Source organism: Megalops cyprinoides, chromosome 13, assembly GCF_013368585.1.
Source record: "Megalops cyprinoides isolate fMegCyp1 chromosome 13, fMegCyp1.pri, whole genome shotgun sequence".
Classification (NCBI taxonomy): domain Eukaryota; kingdom Metazoa; phylum Chordata; class Actinopteri; order Elopiformes; family Megalopidae; genus Megalops; species Megalops cyprinoides.
Window position 1 is genome coordinate 27,927,398 of NC_050595.1, and position 15,366 is coordinate 27,942,763.

The 15,366-nt window shown below is 42.7% G+C and overlaps 1 protein-coding gene across 1 annotated transcript; it reads left to right on the plus strand.

The window, feature by feature from the left end:
- Positions 1-290: 290 nt before the first annotated feature.
- On the plus strand, positions 291-9,599 carry LOC118787758 (neuronal acetylcholine receptor subunit beta-4-like). The gene is made up of 6 exons (XM_036543411.1): positions 291-339; positions 6,183-6,328; positions 7,015-7,059; positions 7,313-7,422; positions 7,986-9,042; positions 9,426-9,599. The coding sequence occupies exons 1-6, from the start codon at positions 291-293 to the stop codon at positions 9,597-9,599; spliced, it is 1,581 nt and encodes a 526-aa protein (XP_036399304.1).
- Positions 9,600-15,366: the final 5,767 nt, after the last annotated feature.

Below are 15,366 nucleotides of genomic sequence, written 5' to 3' on the forward strand. Positions count from 1 at the left end.
CGTGTGTCTGTGTCGGAGGAGGAGGGGGCAGGGGGGTGGATCATTGCAGTGCATGGGATAATTCGCCGCTACATCTCCATGGAGAGCTTCCCTCTATTCCCAGGACACGGCGTCACTTTTCCGCAGGTGTGTTTACGTCGCCGAAATAGAAACAAAACAACGTGGACGACGCTGGGGCACACGCGTGTATGTGTATGGAGTCCCATGTGAGCTCGCAATGAACGTCAGGTCTTGATGTGATCGAATGGGGCTACACTTTAAGGAAACGACTGGACTATTTGGCATCGACTATGACACGGAGTCTCACTCTCAGCCTTTGCTTCATTACTTTAATTCAAAGTAAGTATATTTCCGGTTGGAGGCTGCAGCTGTGGTTATATGCATTTTTAATAAGAGTACAAAACTCTTTCAATATCAGTTTTTGTACAACATTGAAAAATGAGAATATTAAAACATAGTTGCTGATAACCAACGAAAAAACAACTTTACATTTGTATTAGTTTTGTTTTCACTGAAAACGCTTTAAATGTTATCTCATACAATAACCTACTGTGTGTTGTACGGATAATTTATGAGAAAGTTGCTGGTGACAGTTGGTGCCGCGTATTTTGCTGCATCCACAAGTTTCGCATTTATTCATTCATTCAAATCTGAACATTATCCAAGTATCTTCTATAGTGTTATTATTACTTTTAGCAGTAGATGATATTTTGTTTTCATTTTGATGGCAAGACTGCCATACTTTTATAGTATGATAGCGAAAGATGTTAGAACAGCCGAGCGCGTGCACATATCTGCACATATACAGAATCAATCGGTAAACGCGAGAAGTATGTCATAACGAGACTCTGTCTTGTTATAAAGGCCACTCTACATTAGCACATCATGTTAGATGAAGCGATATAATAGCGCGTTCAAAGCGATGCACACTTACTTTTCCCTAGTCGTAATCATCGCGCACGGAAGCAGTTGTAGAATGGTATAATTTGGAAGATTCACACTATTGTTATCTCTCAAGCAATGCTATTAGGGCGTGGGAGGAGTGCATCTAAACGATTTCACCAACTGAGCATGACGTTTGCACAAGAAGACATAAGAAATTGCCCTCCACCAGACGAGGGCAAAGAGGGTGGCAAGGCAGTACTCAGTGAATAGTACACCACACTTAAGGTTATGTGTAATTGCTAATTTGGTTTGTGTAAATCCCCCCTCCCCCCTTTAATGCAAGCAGATGGAGGTCATATTAGGACAGGTAGAGGGAGGCTGTATCTGATGGAGATAAATGTGTGAGGATTACAGAGATTCTAGATGCAAATGTACGTGTACTGCTTAAACCTTAAGCATTATTTACACTTGTAAAACAATCCCCATACATTTTCATTAATTTAGGAGATGTTCTTATTCAACGTGACTTAGCTTGTAAATCTTACATGTTGTTTGTCTATGCAGCTGGATATTTCACTGAGGCAATTAAGCACCTTCCCCAAGGGGGAAACAACAGTTCCACACCAGGAAACTGAAACAGCAACCTTTAGGTTAGAAGCCCTGCAGCTTATCACTACGGCACACTGCAGTCCAGCAGAAGAAATCTTTAGCGTTTTGATATTGAAGGCACCTATGTACAATTGAGTGCCCCTGTAAGAGGCATTGTTCCGGTCATAAAGGTGCATGCACTATGAAACAGCTTAGCAATAACAGAAAACCACATATCACACCAAAATTAAACATACAGTAAAACAGCAAAAAAGAGCAGGGAGGGTTCACACGTGGTTACAGGAGCTGAGATGCTGTCTGAAGAGGTGGGTCTTCAGTCTGCAAATGAGGATTGTCATTGATTTGTTAATTGGTTAACAGGTTGTTTTGTCTTTGGGTGGTGGTTGCATTCAGATTGCAAGCATACTTTGTGCCACTGACCTGGCAAAATGTCAGAGAAGATGTTAATATTTATCCTTTATAAGCCTGGGTAGCAGCAGTTGCATGAGCAGTTTTCAGTACTTTCCCAGACGTTGGCACCAGTGTACCATCTGAGGCCAGTTATACTGAGGGCATTCAGTCTGTGCTCATGGTCTGGGGTCAGTGTGCAGAGAGCTGCCACATGGAATAGTACTTACTTGCAGACTGTAACACCACAATATGGCATTTCTGGAGAGCCACTTGTTACACTAGATGAGGTTAAGACAGGGCAGGCCTCCTATTAGATGCACAGTGTCTTTTCTCATGTCTAGATCATTCCTGTAATAGGTGGTGGAATTATTTCCCTGGCAGATGATTTTTTCATCCACCCCAGTGGTGAATGACTATTGATAGAGGTGTTAGTGGACTGTATGGGCAAGATGCACAGGCTTTTCAGACAGATTTTCCCAGTTCATGGGCAGGCCAGCAAACATGGTCTCTGTTCCTGAAACCAAGGGTGGGAGGCTTGGCCTGTGTTACCTCTTCAGGGAGTGTGGCAGCAATTACATAGTGCAGACCCATAGACAATACACTGACACACATAAGGCTATGGAGGCCACAAGCTGCTGTCTCGATCATAACTGCCCATCAATAACCCTACTGAACATTCTGAGTGACAGGACACTTACCTGATGTGCTCAAATTCATACGTCTATGCAGACAGTTGGCTAATGTGTGAGACATCACTGGAGCAGAGCATGTACATTATCTAGGTCAGTTTGATATGAATAATCAGTCCATCCAGAGGTGGTCACTCTACACTGTTAAAAACCTAGGTGAGGTTTAACCACCACCATTAGGCAACACAGAGGGGCTGATGTTACGCTCTGTAAGAAGGCACGCAGTGAGTTCCCTGTCTAATGTAGATCTGCCAGATTCAGAGCTGTTCGGTTGGCACCCGTCGTGTGAGCTGTATGCGGCAAATCCTGCCCAGCAGGGCAGGCACAAAGAGCAAGCATGCCAGGGACGTCTGCCAAGGAATTTAACGCTGCCATGGGTCTTTGGTCTTAGACCATCTATCCCATTGAATGTATTGATTATGTACTCTAACGTTCTGACAAAATAGGACTTCAGCCAAGTATGGATGCCACAAAAATGTGTTACCTCACTCTTGTCTAATTATAAGGTTTGATTTGGTCAGGGTTTTTTTTCCATTTATATTGGCACAATATTGCAGTTAGAAATAAAAGGCCAAGGCTGAGGTGAATGGATGCATTTATGGAAAGAGGCAGTATGAATTGTTTTGTTGTTCAATAGAGACAGTAGGCAATGCATGTCATGCAATATTTGTTCAGCTCATGCACTGTATGCATAAATTACTGCTGCCACCAGCATGGTCCTCCTTAAGGACACATGAACCCCTACGCACGCCATCCATTTGTCAACTCAGGGTCATCCTACCATTTTCAAAATTAGCGCTAAAGTTTTAAGACCAGAGGGACCCCCAGGCGCTGCTGGTGAGGACCAGTTCATGTAAATCAATAAATTAAAAAAGGACCAAATACAACAGGAGGCCATTACCTCTGGCTTTGTTTTCTCTAATTTATGCCTTTCCCCTGCTGTTCCCTTTGGCTCTCTGAAGTGCCAGTAGATTGTCCAGCTGTCACACTTTTGCCTTTCACCTCTGGGTTAAAAGTGTAATGTTCTACAGCACTCTTTTATAGCTTTGACAATGAGCCATCTGTGACAGAGGGCTCTCTGGTGTGTGTCGAGTCATAAGGGAACACAGCTAAGTCCATCATGATGGAATCTGCCTGCGGGGTTAGATAACATTGAATTAAGAAGTAAATATCAATGTGAGCAAACGTGTCATAGATATTGCAGATAACTGTGCTGTACATGCATGCAACTATTAATAAAAGAAAAACAGGAAGTACATATTTGCTACATTTAAGAAAACACCTTTTTTGCACACCCATATCACCAAGAGTGTTGAGAAAACTCCCAGAAGGAAAGAAGAAATATGAAGTTCTCTCAGTGAGTTGCCCTTGAAAGCATAATCACTGTTAGTCTGGGCTAAACTGGGCTGGGCTAATCATGCAAAATGCAGCATAAATAATTGTTTCATTTTTCCCGAACATGCTGTACGTTAATGCAAGAGAAGTTTTGCTGAACGATGGCTGTATTCATTGGCATTAAAAAAGGCCTGAGCCCTTGCCAAGGCCCCATTTGACTGGGAAAGCAGTTTCACTTGACGGTAATCATCAGTGTGAGTCTCACCTCATTAGCGTGTTCCCCTGAGTGGTCAGTTCTTGCCCTTAGCGCCTCTCTGTTGTCGCACAGCGTAAGTCACTGTTGGCAGGCCGGGCATGCAGACCAGGCCTTTCATCATCTACGCTTTCTTACACTTTAAGGGAGCGATTAAGGTGACAACTAGGATGACGTTTCATGACTAGGGAAGAGTCTGAGCGATACATGTAACACACAAATCGGAACCACAGGAACATGACCAAGTCCTTTAGCAATCATGTAGCTAAAATGAAAACTAAAGAAATGGAGGCTGTAAAAGTCAAAGTAAAGTTGCAAAGTCTTTGCATTGGAGAACATACAAAGCATGAGAATTTACAATACATACATACTTCATTTTAAATTACTGTAATGTAAGGTAAAGAATACCAGAGAGTCCAAAGCACATAAACCATAGATTAATTATCACAGTCAACTGGTGAATCTTTGAGGTAGTTGCAACTTGTTGAAATGTTTTGATGGATACATATGTGACACCTCACATATTTGTAGAAAAAAAAACAAATACACAGGACACATTGCTCTTACGTGGAAGAACACTCAATTTCCATTGTCTTGGCCTAGATGTCTTATTTGGTATTATATTTTACTATGAAAAATTATTACAATGCTGTGCTAATGAATGAGTTATAGTTGAACATCATAACATCGATATATCACACTAGGTGATGGCTCGAACACAGTATTAATCACATGCTGCATTATATCTCTGTGACACATTTAATATTTACAATTTAGATGGTTGCATACAGGTTATATCTGTAATTATTGTAGTTATTCATACAGTTATCCTTGTGTTAAAGGGAAAATACCATTATCTACAGTAATATCAGATGTAGTCTGGACTTAGGAAGGTGTGTCACTTGTGCTGGTATTATGGTAGCTGATGCTGCTCTCCCCTAATTTGGCGGGAGGAAGTAATTTGCAAAGGCATCGGGCATGTTCGCTATCGCACGTGATGTCATCCAAGTTGTCCTTGTAATTTCTGTCATACTTAAGTATATCCTGTGGTATTTATATATTTCCTGTGGTAGTAAGAGATGCTTTAATCAGGGTCCTCTCTGGTCTTGCTGAGTGTGTCTTTTATCAGTGATTGGGTAGCATGTTTGTTATGTGGTTTTCAGGACTGTTGTTAATGTTCATGGGGAGTACAGTCAGGCAAAGCTGATGATAGGGTGTCAGTATTTACATCATAGAAGTATGAATATTCCACCAAAAATATCTCACAGACATCCTGGTCTTGATAATTCCCAAGAAACATGATGCTCCAGAAAGACTTCAGTCGAGTCTGTATGAAATGCCAAAACCTTTTTAAGTTATTAAAATGTGCTGTGGAAGATGAAGTGTCTCTGAAGGGACTCTCCTGTTTTCTTTTGTTTTTTTTTGTTTTTTAAGAGCGCAGATCTGCGCCTTCAGGTCACTGGGCAGGATGTGTGGCAGTGCAGGCACTGGCAGCTCTCCTTCTGCTTGTGTAAGGGCCATTTTAGGCCTCTTGCCAAGGAAAGAGCAGTCCGCACCGCCAGGCACATGAGCTGCAGAGTCAGCAACAAGTCCCCGTGCAGGGCAATAAAGCATGCCCAGGAAAGCAAAATAAAATAAAGACCTGGGAATTTCAGTGGAAATGCAAGATCAGATTCCAAAGAAAGGAGTGCATTCTTGGCTCTGTATCATCTGTTGCCTGGCCCTCACAGCATTAGTTATTGATTGAATATCGATAGGCAAGTATAAATTTCACTCCGTCATATCGTAGTGCTGACCAAGTAAGTCATTTTCATTGACAATTACTGCTATACATGTTGCGGAGTTATTTGTGCAATTAATTGTATGCTTAATTAAACAATAAAAGTTGCTAAGAGCAGAAAAAGACAGGGTTCAGATTTGTATTTAACACAGTGTGTTCATATCCCAAAGCAAGGCATAGGCAGCTCGTAATGGTACAGGTATTGATGTAGGAGTGTAACCTCCAGCGGCTCTGTCGGCAGGTGGCAGCTGTGCAGATTCAGAGGAGCGGCTGATGAACTGGCTGCTGGGTAAAGACCGCTACAACAAGCTGATCCGGCCCGCCATCAACCGGACCGAGCGCGTCACCGTCAAGCTGCAGGTGTCCCTGGCCCAGCTCATCAGCGTGGTAAGCACTGGGGGGGGGCTAGAAGCAGCGATCCAACGGGAGCCTCCGGGTGGGAAGAGTGGCACGGAGCTTTGATGATCCTGTCATTCTCTTAATTGATTCCACAAATTTCTCGTCAGGCCTGCACTGGTCTTTGTCCCGTGACAGATATGGCTCACGGTTCCCCCAGCCGCTGTCGGATCCGGATTGAAACTTCAGCACATTGCACTAAGAGGAGCCATAAACCTGCCGCAAGCATGGCGCTTGAGTCTGTGGCCTGATTTACTGGTCCCTCCCAGGCTCGGCAAAACAAGGAAGGGCATATATATATTCTGTATTTATGATCTCATTGTCCCCCTCTTGGTATTAATTGAAACCGACTTGTCAAGTAAAGTGTGAGAGTCAGTGATTTATTTGTAGCACTTCAGCCACATGAAGCCTCTGGAAATAGTCACCCATGCGAATCTCCATTTCATTGGTCATGCAAGCGTACTATAAATGTGTTTGAATTTTTAAAAGGCATGAAACGTGTGGCTATAAAGAAGAAGGCAGCTAAAGTCATGCATTCATCCCAGCTCTTGCAGACAACATATGTAATGACCACATGGGCATCAATCACAATCAACATACTTTCTAAACATATTTTTCACATCATGGTATAGAATGCTTCTGCCCTCATCCCAATCACTTCTGCTCTGTTTTCCCAGAATGAGAGGGAGCAGATCATGACTACCAATGTCTGGCTGACCCAGGTAAGTGTGAAGGTCAAAGAAATTGGCCATTAAAATTACTTGCAAATTAACAAGTCTTTTGTCTTTGAAAAAAATGTCCTTCAATCTGAACTTGAATTAAACCATAGCCAGGTCTCAAATATTGAGACCAAACAGATCTGGACAGGCATTTATGAATGGTTCATTAAAAATGGAATTGTCCAGACTGAATGAGTTGGGGGTTTGTTTTGTGCATTTTAAAGACAAATTTTGACAGGCATCTTCTTTCCTTCAGCACTGGATTGACTACAGACTGTCCTGGGACCCCTCTGAGTACGATGGTATTGACAAGCTTCGAATTCCATCCCGCCATATTTGGCTCCCTGACATTGTGTTGTATAACAAGTAAGCACATTGCATTCATTTGACTTTAATTGTAAATAATTTCCTTCTTCTACTGTAATTGATGCATGGTGAGGGTTCTGGTGCAAAATGGCTGCAGTTTACACAGGTGAGCTCAGGTGAGGTGTTGGTTCAGGTGAGTCACCCTCCCTTCACTGTGAAGAACTTCTTCACAAGAGATCCTTTAAAAGGGCTTTATGAATATGGACCATTTTCTTATGAAATACCACTGGATTATTGTACTGTCTCCATATCTTTTTCATTCTTTAATCATCTGCCTTTATTGAAGGACACAACTTCAGTGTTGTGTATTGCCTTTTTGTTTAATTTACCTTAACCTAGGGGTATACAGCAGTACACCCCCAGCCTAAAACTGTTATATTCCAGATACAAACTCAGTGTATTCCCTAATACCTGCATCACATTGGTTCCATGTGACATGCAGGAATGAGAGGTGCTTTCAGAGGCAATTATAAATTTCCTTCTGCTGATAACTGCCTGAAAGACACTCTCCCACAATGAAGTCTTAACTGTCTCTGTTTCCTTCTTCTCCCTTTCTCCATTAGTGCTGATGGCACTTATGAGGTGACTGTCTTCACCAACGCAATTGTCCAGTTCAATGGCAGCATCTTCTGGCTTCCGCCAGCTATCTACAAAAGCGCCTGCAAGATTGAGGTGAAGCACTTTCCCTTTGACCAGCAGAACTGCACCCTTAAATTCCGTTCCTGGACGTACGACCACACGGAGATTGACCTGGTCCTCAAGACGGGGGTGGCCAGCATGGACGACTTCACCCCAAGCGGGGAGTGGGACATCCTGGCCCTCCCTGGGAGAAGGACCATCAACCCGTTGGACCCCACCTACGTGGACGTCACCTACGACTTCATCATCAAGAGGAAGCCGCTCTTCTACACTATCAACCTCATCATCCCCTGTGTCCTTATCACCTCATTGGCCATCCTGGTCTTCTACCTGCCCTCTGACTGTGGCGAGAAGATGACCCTCTGCATCTCTGTGCTCCTGGCCCTCACCGTCTTCCTGCTCCTGATCTCCAAGATCGTGCCGCCAACCTCGCTGGACGTACCCCTCATTGGCAAGTACCTGATGTTCACCATGGTGCTGGTGACATTCTCCATCATCACCAGTGTGTGTGTGCTGAATGTGCACCATCGCTCTCCCAGCACCCACACCATGCCCACGTGGGTGAAGCTGGTCTTCCTGGTCAAGCTCCCGGCACTGCTCTTCATGCGCCGGCCGCGGAACAACTCAGCCCGCCAGCGGCTGCGGCACCAGCGGCAGCTCCGGGCCCGCCGGGCGGCTCTGGGGATGGGCTACCCGGCGCCTGCCCCGGCCACCATCTCCTCTTCCTCCGTATTCCTCTCCTCCGCCTCCGCCTTCTCCTCCCCGGGACACTTTTTCAACAAAAACACCGGCCCCTTCGGCCTAAACCCAGGCCCCAGGAAGGGGGACCTGCGGTCCTCGGAGTTCCTCCAGGACGGGTTCACCTCGGCCCAGGACCTGCGGCAACGGGGCAGCCCCGAATGGGGCCCGGACATCCAGGAGGCCGTGGATGGGGTGCGCTTCGTGGCTGACCACATGATGGGGGACGACGACGACCAGAGTGTGAGTAACCCTCGTGAATCCGTACGTCTTTGACAACATATGCTATGTAGTAGCGAACGAACACGCAGGCATATTGTAGGTCAGGTAATGAGGTGGCTGACACTAGGGGAACTAATGTTAGACTGCTTGCCATCGATCGTTGTTTTAAATAAATCAATGCAGTAGAGAGGTGACCAGCGTGTGAATAATGGCTGTCTTGAAATACTGCCAAGAGCAGCAGAAAGGATAGAGGTTAAGAGGTCAATAGTTGTTGCAGTGTGCATCTCAGCAATTATGTGGCAAGGTTATTACCTGTTTGTCTTACCCCATTTTTTTTGTCACATCTGTCATGTGTTTGAGGTGAAAAATGTCATGCCTTCACCTGATGCTTCATCTGTCACCAGGTGATCGAGGACTGGAAGTATGTTGCCATGGTGGTGGATCGGATGTTCCTGTGGATTTTTGTGATCGTGTGCGTAGTCGGCACCCTGGGCCTCTTCCTCCAGCCCCTCTTTCAGAACCAAATTGTGCCCGTCCAGCCATCCAGCACCGAGACTCTCAAAAGGGACGCTATCTGAGCCGACGTATTCAGGTCTCTCGAGAGCTCAGCGCTTCATCGGGAACCGGCTGAACTGGCATTGAGCTTGTACAGCGGCCATGGGTGCCCAACCGCGGGGACAGTGCCATATCAGTGACCTGCTGTTGTGAGTTACAGCGACGATCATAATACGTTTTCTATAGGGCCAAAGGTCACACCAGTGGAGACAAGCGTGCTGTAGGATGTGCACATTGTCACACCTTCTCCAATCCAGGAATTACTTTACATCTTTAAGGTTTTCTGAGGAAAGACATTGTCATCTGTCTGCCATCTGTCTTTCTAAGTTTTCTGTTCTTAGTTATCTCACCTTGTACTGTAAAGAAATGTATGTGATTTGCCAAAATGTTATTGAAATACATTGTAATGAAGGAATGTATAAATGTCAAAAATCTTACCCGTTAGCTCTGTAAAAAGGTTAATGAAATTCATTAACACCCAATAAAGTGTAAAGCTGTGAAGAATTTGGCAGGACTTACTCATTACTATGTGTTTGGTACAATAAAAACTGAAACCAATTTGGTGCAGCTGCTAAATGCAACATGGACAATATTCTTTCAGGGTGAAGTGTACGCACTAGAGGTGGCAAGATACCAACATCTAGTATAACGAAACAAATATAAGTTTAATTTGTCCTAAAGATGTCATCTCACCATTTAGGAAAAGTATATAAATGCAGAAAGGTATTGCTATGAATACAACTTGTGAATTGCAATCTCATGTAAGCTGAAAGGAAAGGATCCTTGTGTTGCAATAAATGAGTGAATACAGGTTACAGAACTGTGTCTGTTTCATGAATTAATCACCCATGTATTCATATGATGTTTTCTCAATGATATAAATATTTATTCATTTAATTACATATGTACAGACTTACGTGGTCTCAAGAAAGTGAATGTACTCTTCTTTCCAATATCATAAGAACGATGTTCATTGTATGAAGGTCAATATTGTTTGTAATGTTAAAGTATAATAGGGCAAACAATTGTTGAGTTGAGACGATGTCATGACCAGCAGATCAATATTGATACCTTCTTCAGGCCGAAAGTAAAGGTATTTTAAACTTTTTCAGTGTGTGACAGAATTTTGCAGGTGAGCAAAACATTAAATTAAATTTTAATAAGGTGGAATCTCTCTTGAGATCATTATTAGTGTCAGGGCTCCGCCCCCTTAGCTGTGGTGTTTTGTTTTTCCCTGTCCATGTGCTTTTTGTTTTCCTTGTGTTCCAGCCCCGCCCCTCTCCCCACCTGGTCTCCGCCCGCCTGATTGCCCCATCACCTTCACCTGCCTGCCTGCCCACCTGCATCTCATCTCCTCATCAGCCCAGCCCTATTTCTACCCTGCTTGTTCCTGTCTTGTTTGCCAGTTTGTCTCAGCGTTTCTGTACCTGTTTTGTCCCCACCGGTTTTCTCAATTCAGTTATTACTGTGTTTGACTCTGCCTGCTCTTCGTCTTTGTTTTCTGCCTGCCGTTTTGTCCCGTTGCCTGATCACCTGCCTGCCCGGTTCCTGACCCTGCCTGCTCCTGTTTCCGACCCTGTTTTTGTCCACGGACTGCCTTCCGGTTTTCGACCCTGCCTGCTTTTGAATTGCATCTCGCCTGATGTTATCAATAAACCCGCCTGGAACCTGAAGCTCTCTTGGTCTGCGACTGAGTCCTTACCTGAGCCGTTACAATTAGAACATTCTTGAGGCTTGCCTGGTAGTCCATTTTGGAGGGGAAGTTGACCACCAGTGCTTGTTCCTACTCTGTTCACAGTTGCCGATTTGTTGTCATTCTGCTGAACTGTTACAAATCCTGTTTTACGGTGAATTTTCCACAGTGGGCTGCTGTGTGAGTGAAACAAATAAGTGTTCCCACATAAATTCAAATCACCTGCCGCACGTTCTGCTGGACCATAAAGGTATTTGAAACAAAAACCTAAATGTACGCTGAGTTTGGAACCAAGTTGAAGTACGTTAGTGGGAAGTAGCCCCTCTGTTTCAACTGTCCAGACAAAAGAACAGAAGAGGCTATTTGTTGTGCCATCTACTGGCCATGATGTGGATACTCACTTGTGCAGATGCAGAGATTCTCTCTTGATAAAGACATTTGGCACAATATCTATTTGCTGAATAAAATACAAGCTTGCCAAATATTCTGTAGAACTCCCACTATAGAATATGTCAAAGTGCAATACTTTTTCCTTGAAAGAAAGACCCAATACAGTGATAAATACATGCAGAGTAGAATGTTGTAGCTTTTCCATTTCTAGTTGAACTGACAACATCTTAGCTTTTGCATTTATAATTTATAATACATTTGCCTGTTTATATTTCTCAGGTTTTTGCCATTTAGCTGTGCAGGCATACCCTCATTTCCCCACTCAGTTGATAAAACGCATCTTCAATCCACAGCCAAAGAAAGAAGTCACACAAACACCTGGAAGGACAAAGTGAGGACAGTATGACTCATTGTTTATACAAGAAAAGAACAGCGGGGCCATAGATTATCGCCGCTGTACCAAAAAGCCATAGGTAAATTAAGAGCAATTAAACAAATGCATTAAGACATTGTTCTCTAGGTGTTTATGTCAGCTTGTAATCTATCTCCCCACCAATCAATTCCTACCCCTGTATTTATCAGCGGCTCTGTATCAGCCTTTCATGACAAGGGAAAATGGCTTCACTCAGGACCCAGATCCATTAAACATGTGTACAGACATCCCTCGCTGAGGAAATCTGATTACACCTACACTTTGCACATGATAGCCGGGCAAGGCAGAGGGTAATGAAAACTAATTTGCTCCACATCAATATGCAAGATGAGAACGATCGGTGCAGAATCACCATTCTGTACAGATAGGTAATTTTTTCTCAGCCTTCACTATCTGCAGTAATACAGTGGTCAGGTGTGATTTTCAGTCATTGCTGGTTGTGGATGCCAGGGGCAGATCCCTCCAGAAAGGCAGCCTCATCCGTCCGACCCTGTCCACAGATGTGACATTGATCTCACTTTCCTCTAATGCAACAGGCTTTCTGAGGCCTGGTACACATGAACCACTGTGTGTTTTTGTACCAGCTGAACTCAATTAGGTTTGGTTGAGCTTGAATACGAACCTGAATTGATCATCACCACGGTGTAGATAGAGTTGTGTTTACTATCATAACTAAAATGAAAAATGTGGGGCCTTTGGTAGTTACCGGTATTTTAAAATGTATTTCCTATTTCCTTTTAAATGCATTTTCCACCTGACCCTCTGACAAATTTGAGGGCAGTGGCCTCATTTAATTAATCTAAATTAATTGGTTAATTGTTTTAGGGCTTATAGCTCTGAATCAGTAACTCATCTAATTAATCATGGTTATCATCAATTACCTTGAATGTAATTTGTTTAGCTAATGCCTTTTACAGTGAAGAGGTATTTTTGCAATGTTTGTGCATTTTCTTCTTCGTCTAAGCTGCTATTGCTTCAAAACCATTGTCCTGGTACCGCATGAAAGAAGACAATGGTACAATGCCATAGACATGCTGTACGGCATTGTAACTTATATGCGGGAAACCACATTTTTACAGTTTTTTTCAAAGCCCATTTATAGACAAAGAATATAATTTAAAAAAAATTTTTAAAGAATTTATTCAGTTTATTTCCTTCAGTGTGTCATTATGAGTCGCTTAAGCGCTGGACATTTGGAGGCAATTGAAGAAAGCGTTCAAAATGTGGCTGGGTTTTGAAACACTCTGTATGATTGGATTTCATTAGCCTCAACTTTTTACATATGTCTCAGAAGTGTTATTGGCATGCTGTTTGGATTGTGTTCAACATGATTAATGAGACACTGAGACATCTTCAAGCCCACTCCCCCATATAACCAGTTACTCATTCTGCTTACCTTTGCAGGGTTGTGGAAACTTCCAGAAGGCTCTAAGTGTGCTGTTTAAATTGCAGATCTGGGGTCCAATTGGATCAAAAGCCTCTCACTCCTTTCTTGCTCAGTTTTCTCTGAATGGGGGAGATATACAAGCTTTCCTATAAAACTCTGAACTATGTTGTATTGAGGAAATAGTCACAGTAAAATGAATATAGCTTGTAGGCTAATAAACTGACTTAGGATTTTGTGACTAATTATTTTAGTTGCCTTTTGAGGCAATTGAGTGGTAGATATTTTTAATTAGCAGTCTTTTTCCAAATTGTGAATTAGTGGCCAAAGTTAAAGTCTGCAGGTACAGATTTAGATGTGGAGTATCTTTTTTGATTGAAAACTTTGAGTCTTTCCATCTGTGTATAAGTTTGGACACACATGTCATGGAAGGAAATTCTGACCCTCATCCACCCTCCCTTTGTGGTGAAACACAAACTTTGTTTCATTTGAATGTAACCTAATGTAATCCTCGCCATTGTGAACTATGTTTATAGGCTTTCAAAAGGTATTGGATGTGATGATTTGGTGACAGATGATAAAGCTGAAGAGGCATTGCCATGTAAGTTGATGGAAATGCCAATCAGACGTGTGGCCTAAGCTCAGAACTAAAATTAGCACAAATACAGATCCAGAAGAATCAGGACTGACAGAGACTGATCTGGCCATACAGATAGGGTTAGGCTTGGGGGACATCATACCTATCAAACAACCTTTATGGACAAGTCTGTCTGTCTGCAGTCATGTCCTTCTCATAGTTTCACCCTGTCAGCAGTAAACCCTCTCAATAGGTTTCTAACTAAGAGCCCTGAAAGAGAGCACAGACAGCATCACAGCTATAGTTCTACCACAGACAGAGAAATAATGCTGAGAGAAACATAATTTGTTTTGCTGCTCCATGCTGTAAGGTCATAGATGGGTAAGCTTATCAGTGTAACAGCCCAGGATACCCAATCTGCACATGACTGAATGAAGTGCTTAGCGTGAATGAATTCCATCTGTACTAAAATGAAACTTCACCATATGGTATCAGGCTTACTCTAGTGAAACACCTCGCTGCCAATGTAAAACTACTGCACTCTACCAAAGAGTGGAGTGGATATATTACAAAAGTTGACTGAGATGATGACAGCTATAAAGAAGCATTTAATTTTTCATCACAAAGATTGTCACCTAATTAGCTGCTATAGATTGATTATTACATTGACACAAGATGGCATTGCATCTTTATCACAATAGAAATACAGCGTTATAACCAGGTTGTGGAAATGTGATATTGCAAGCAAGGCCATCTGATGACATGTTGTTTACCATAAAGTAAAGAATGCACATGCATGGCCAATGAAAATAAACAAATACAGCAAATATGAAAATTACACATAAGTGGTCTGTAGGTTACCAGAGTGGAAAGTCCACATGTCTTGTTTGATATTAACTCTTAAGCACTTATATTCCACCATAATACATCAGTGCAATACCTGAAGGGTTTTGCCTACAGATCTTTTAGCTCAAGCTGTTATTCTTTGTTTTTTTTTTTGAGCAAGTTCATTTTAAAGCAAGAAAAAAACCTCTAAATTGCAAAACTCCAGAACATTATTTTTAACCTGCGGTACGCATTGCTTCACAGGTTATAGATGCCTAAATGTCCACAGAGCACAGAAGCAAGGAATACATTCTGACATTCTCATTTATTTCCCTGCTGCCAATTTGAATGTTACCTCAGTAATTTTGTATCCAACTGCATCGAAGTGTAGCTTGTAGGTGCAGTGTCTATTTATTTGATAAGTTGTCGTCATAAAGGAATGGGAATTAAGGGAATGATCTTTTTGTTCATATAGTGACAATATAACT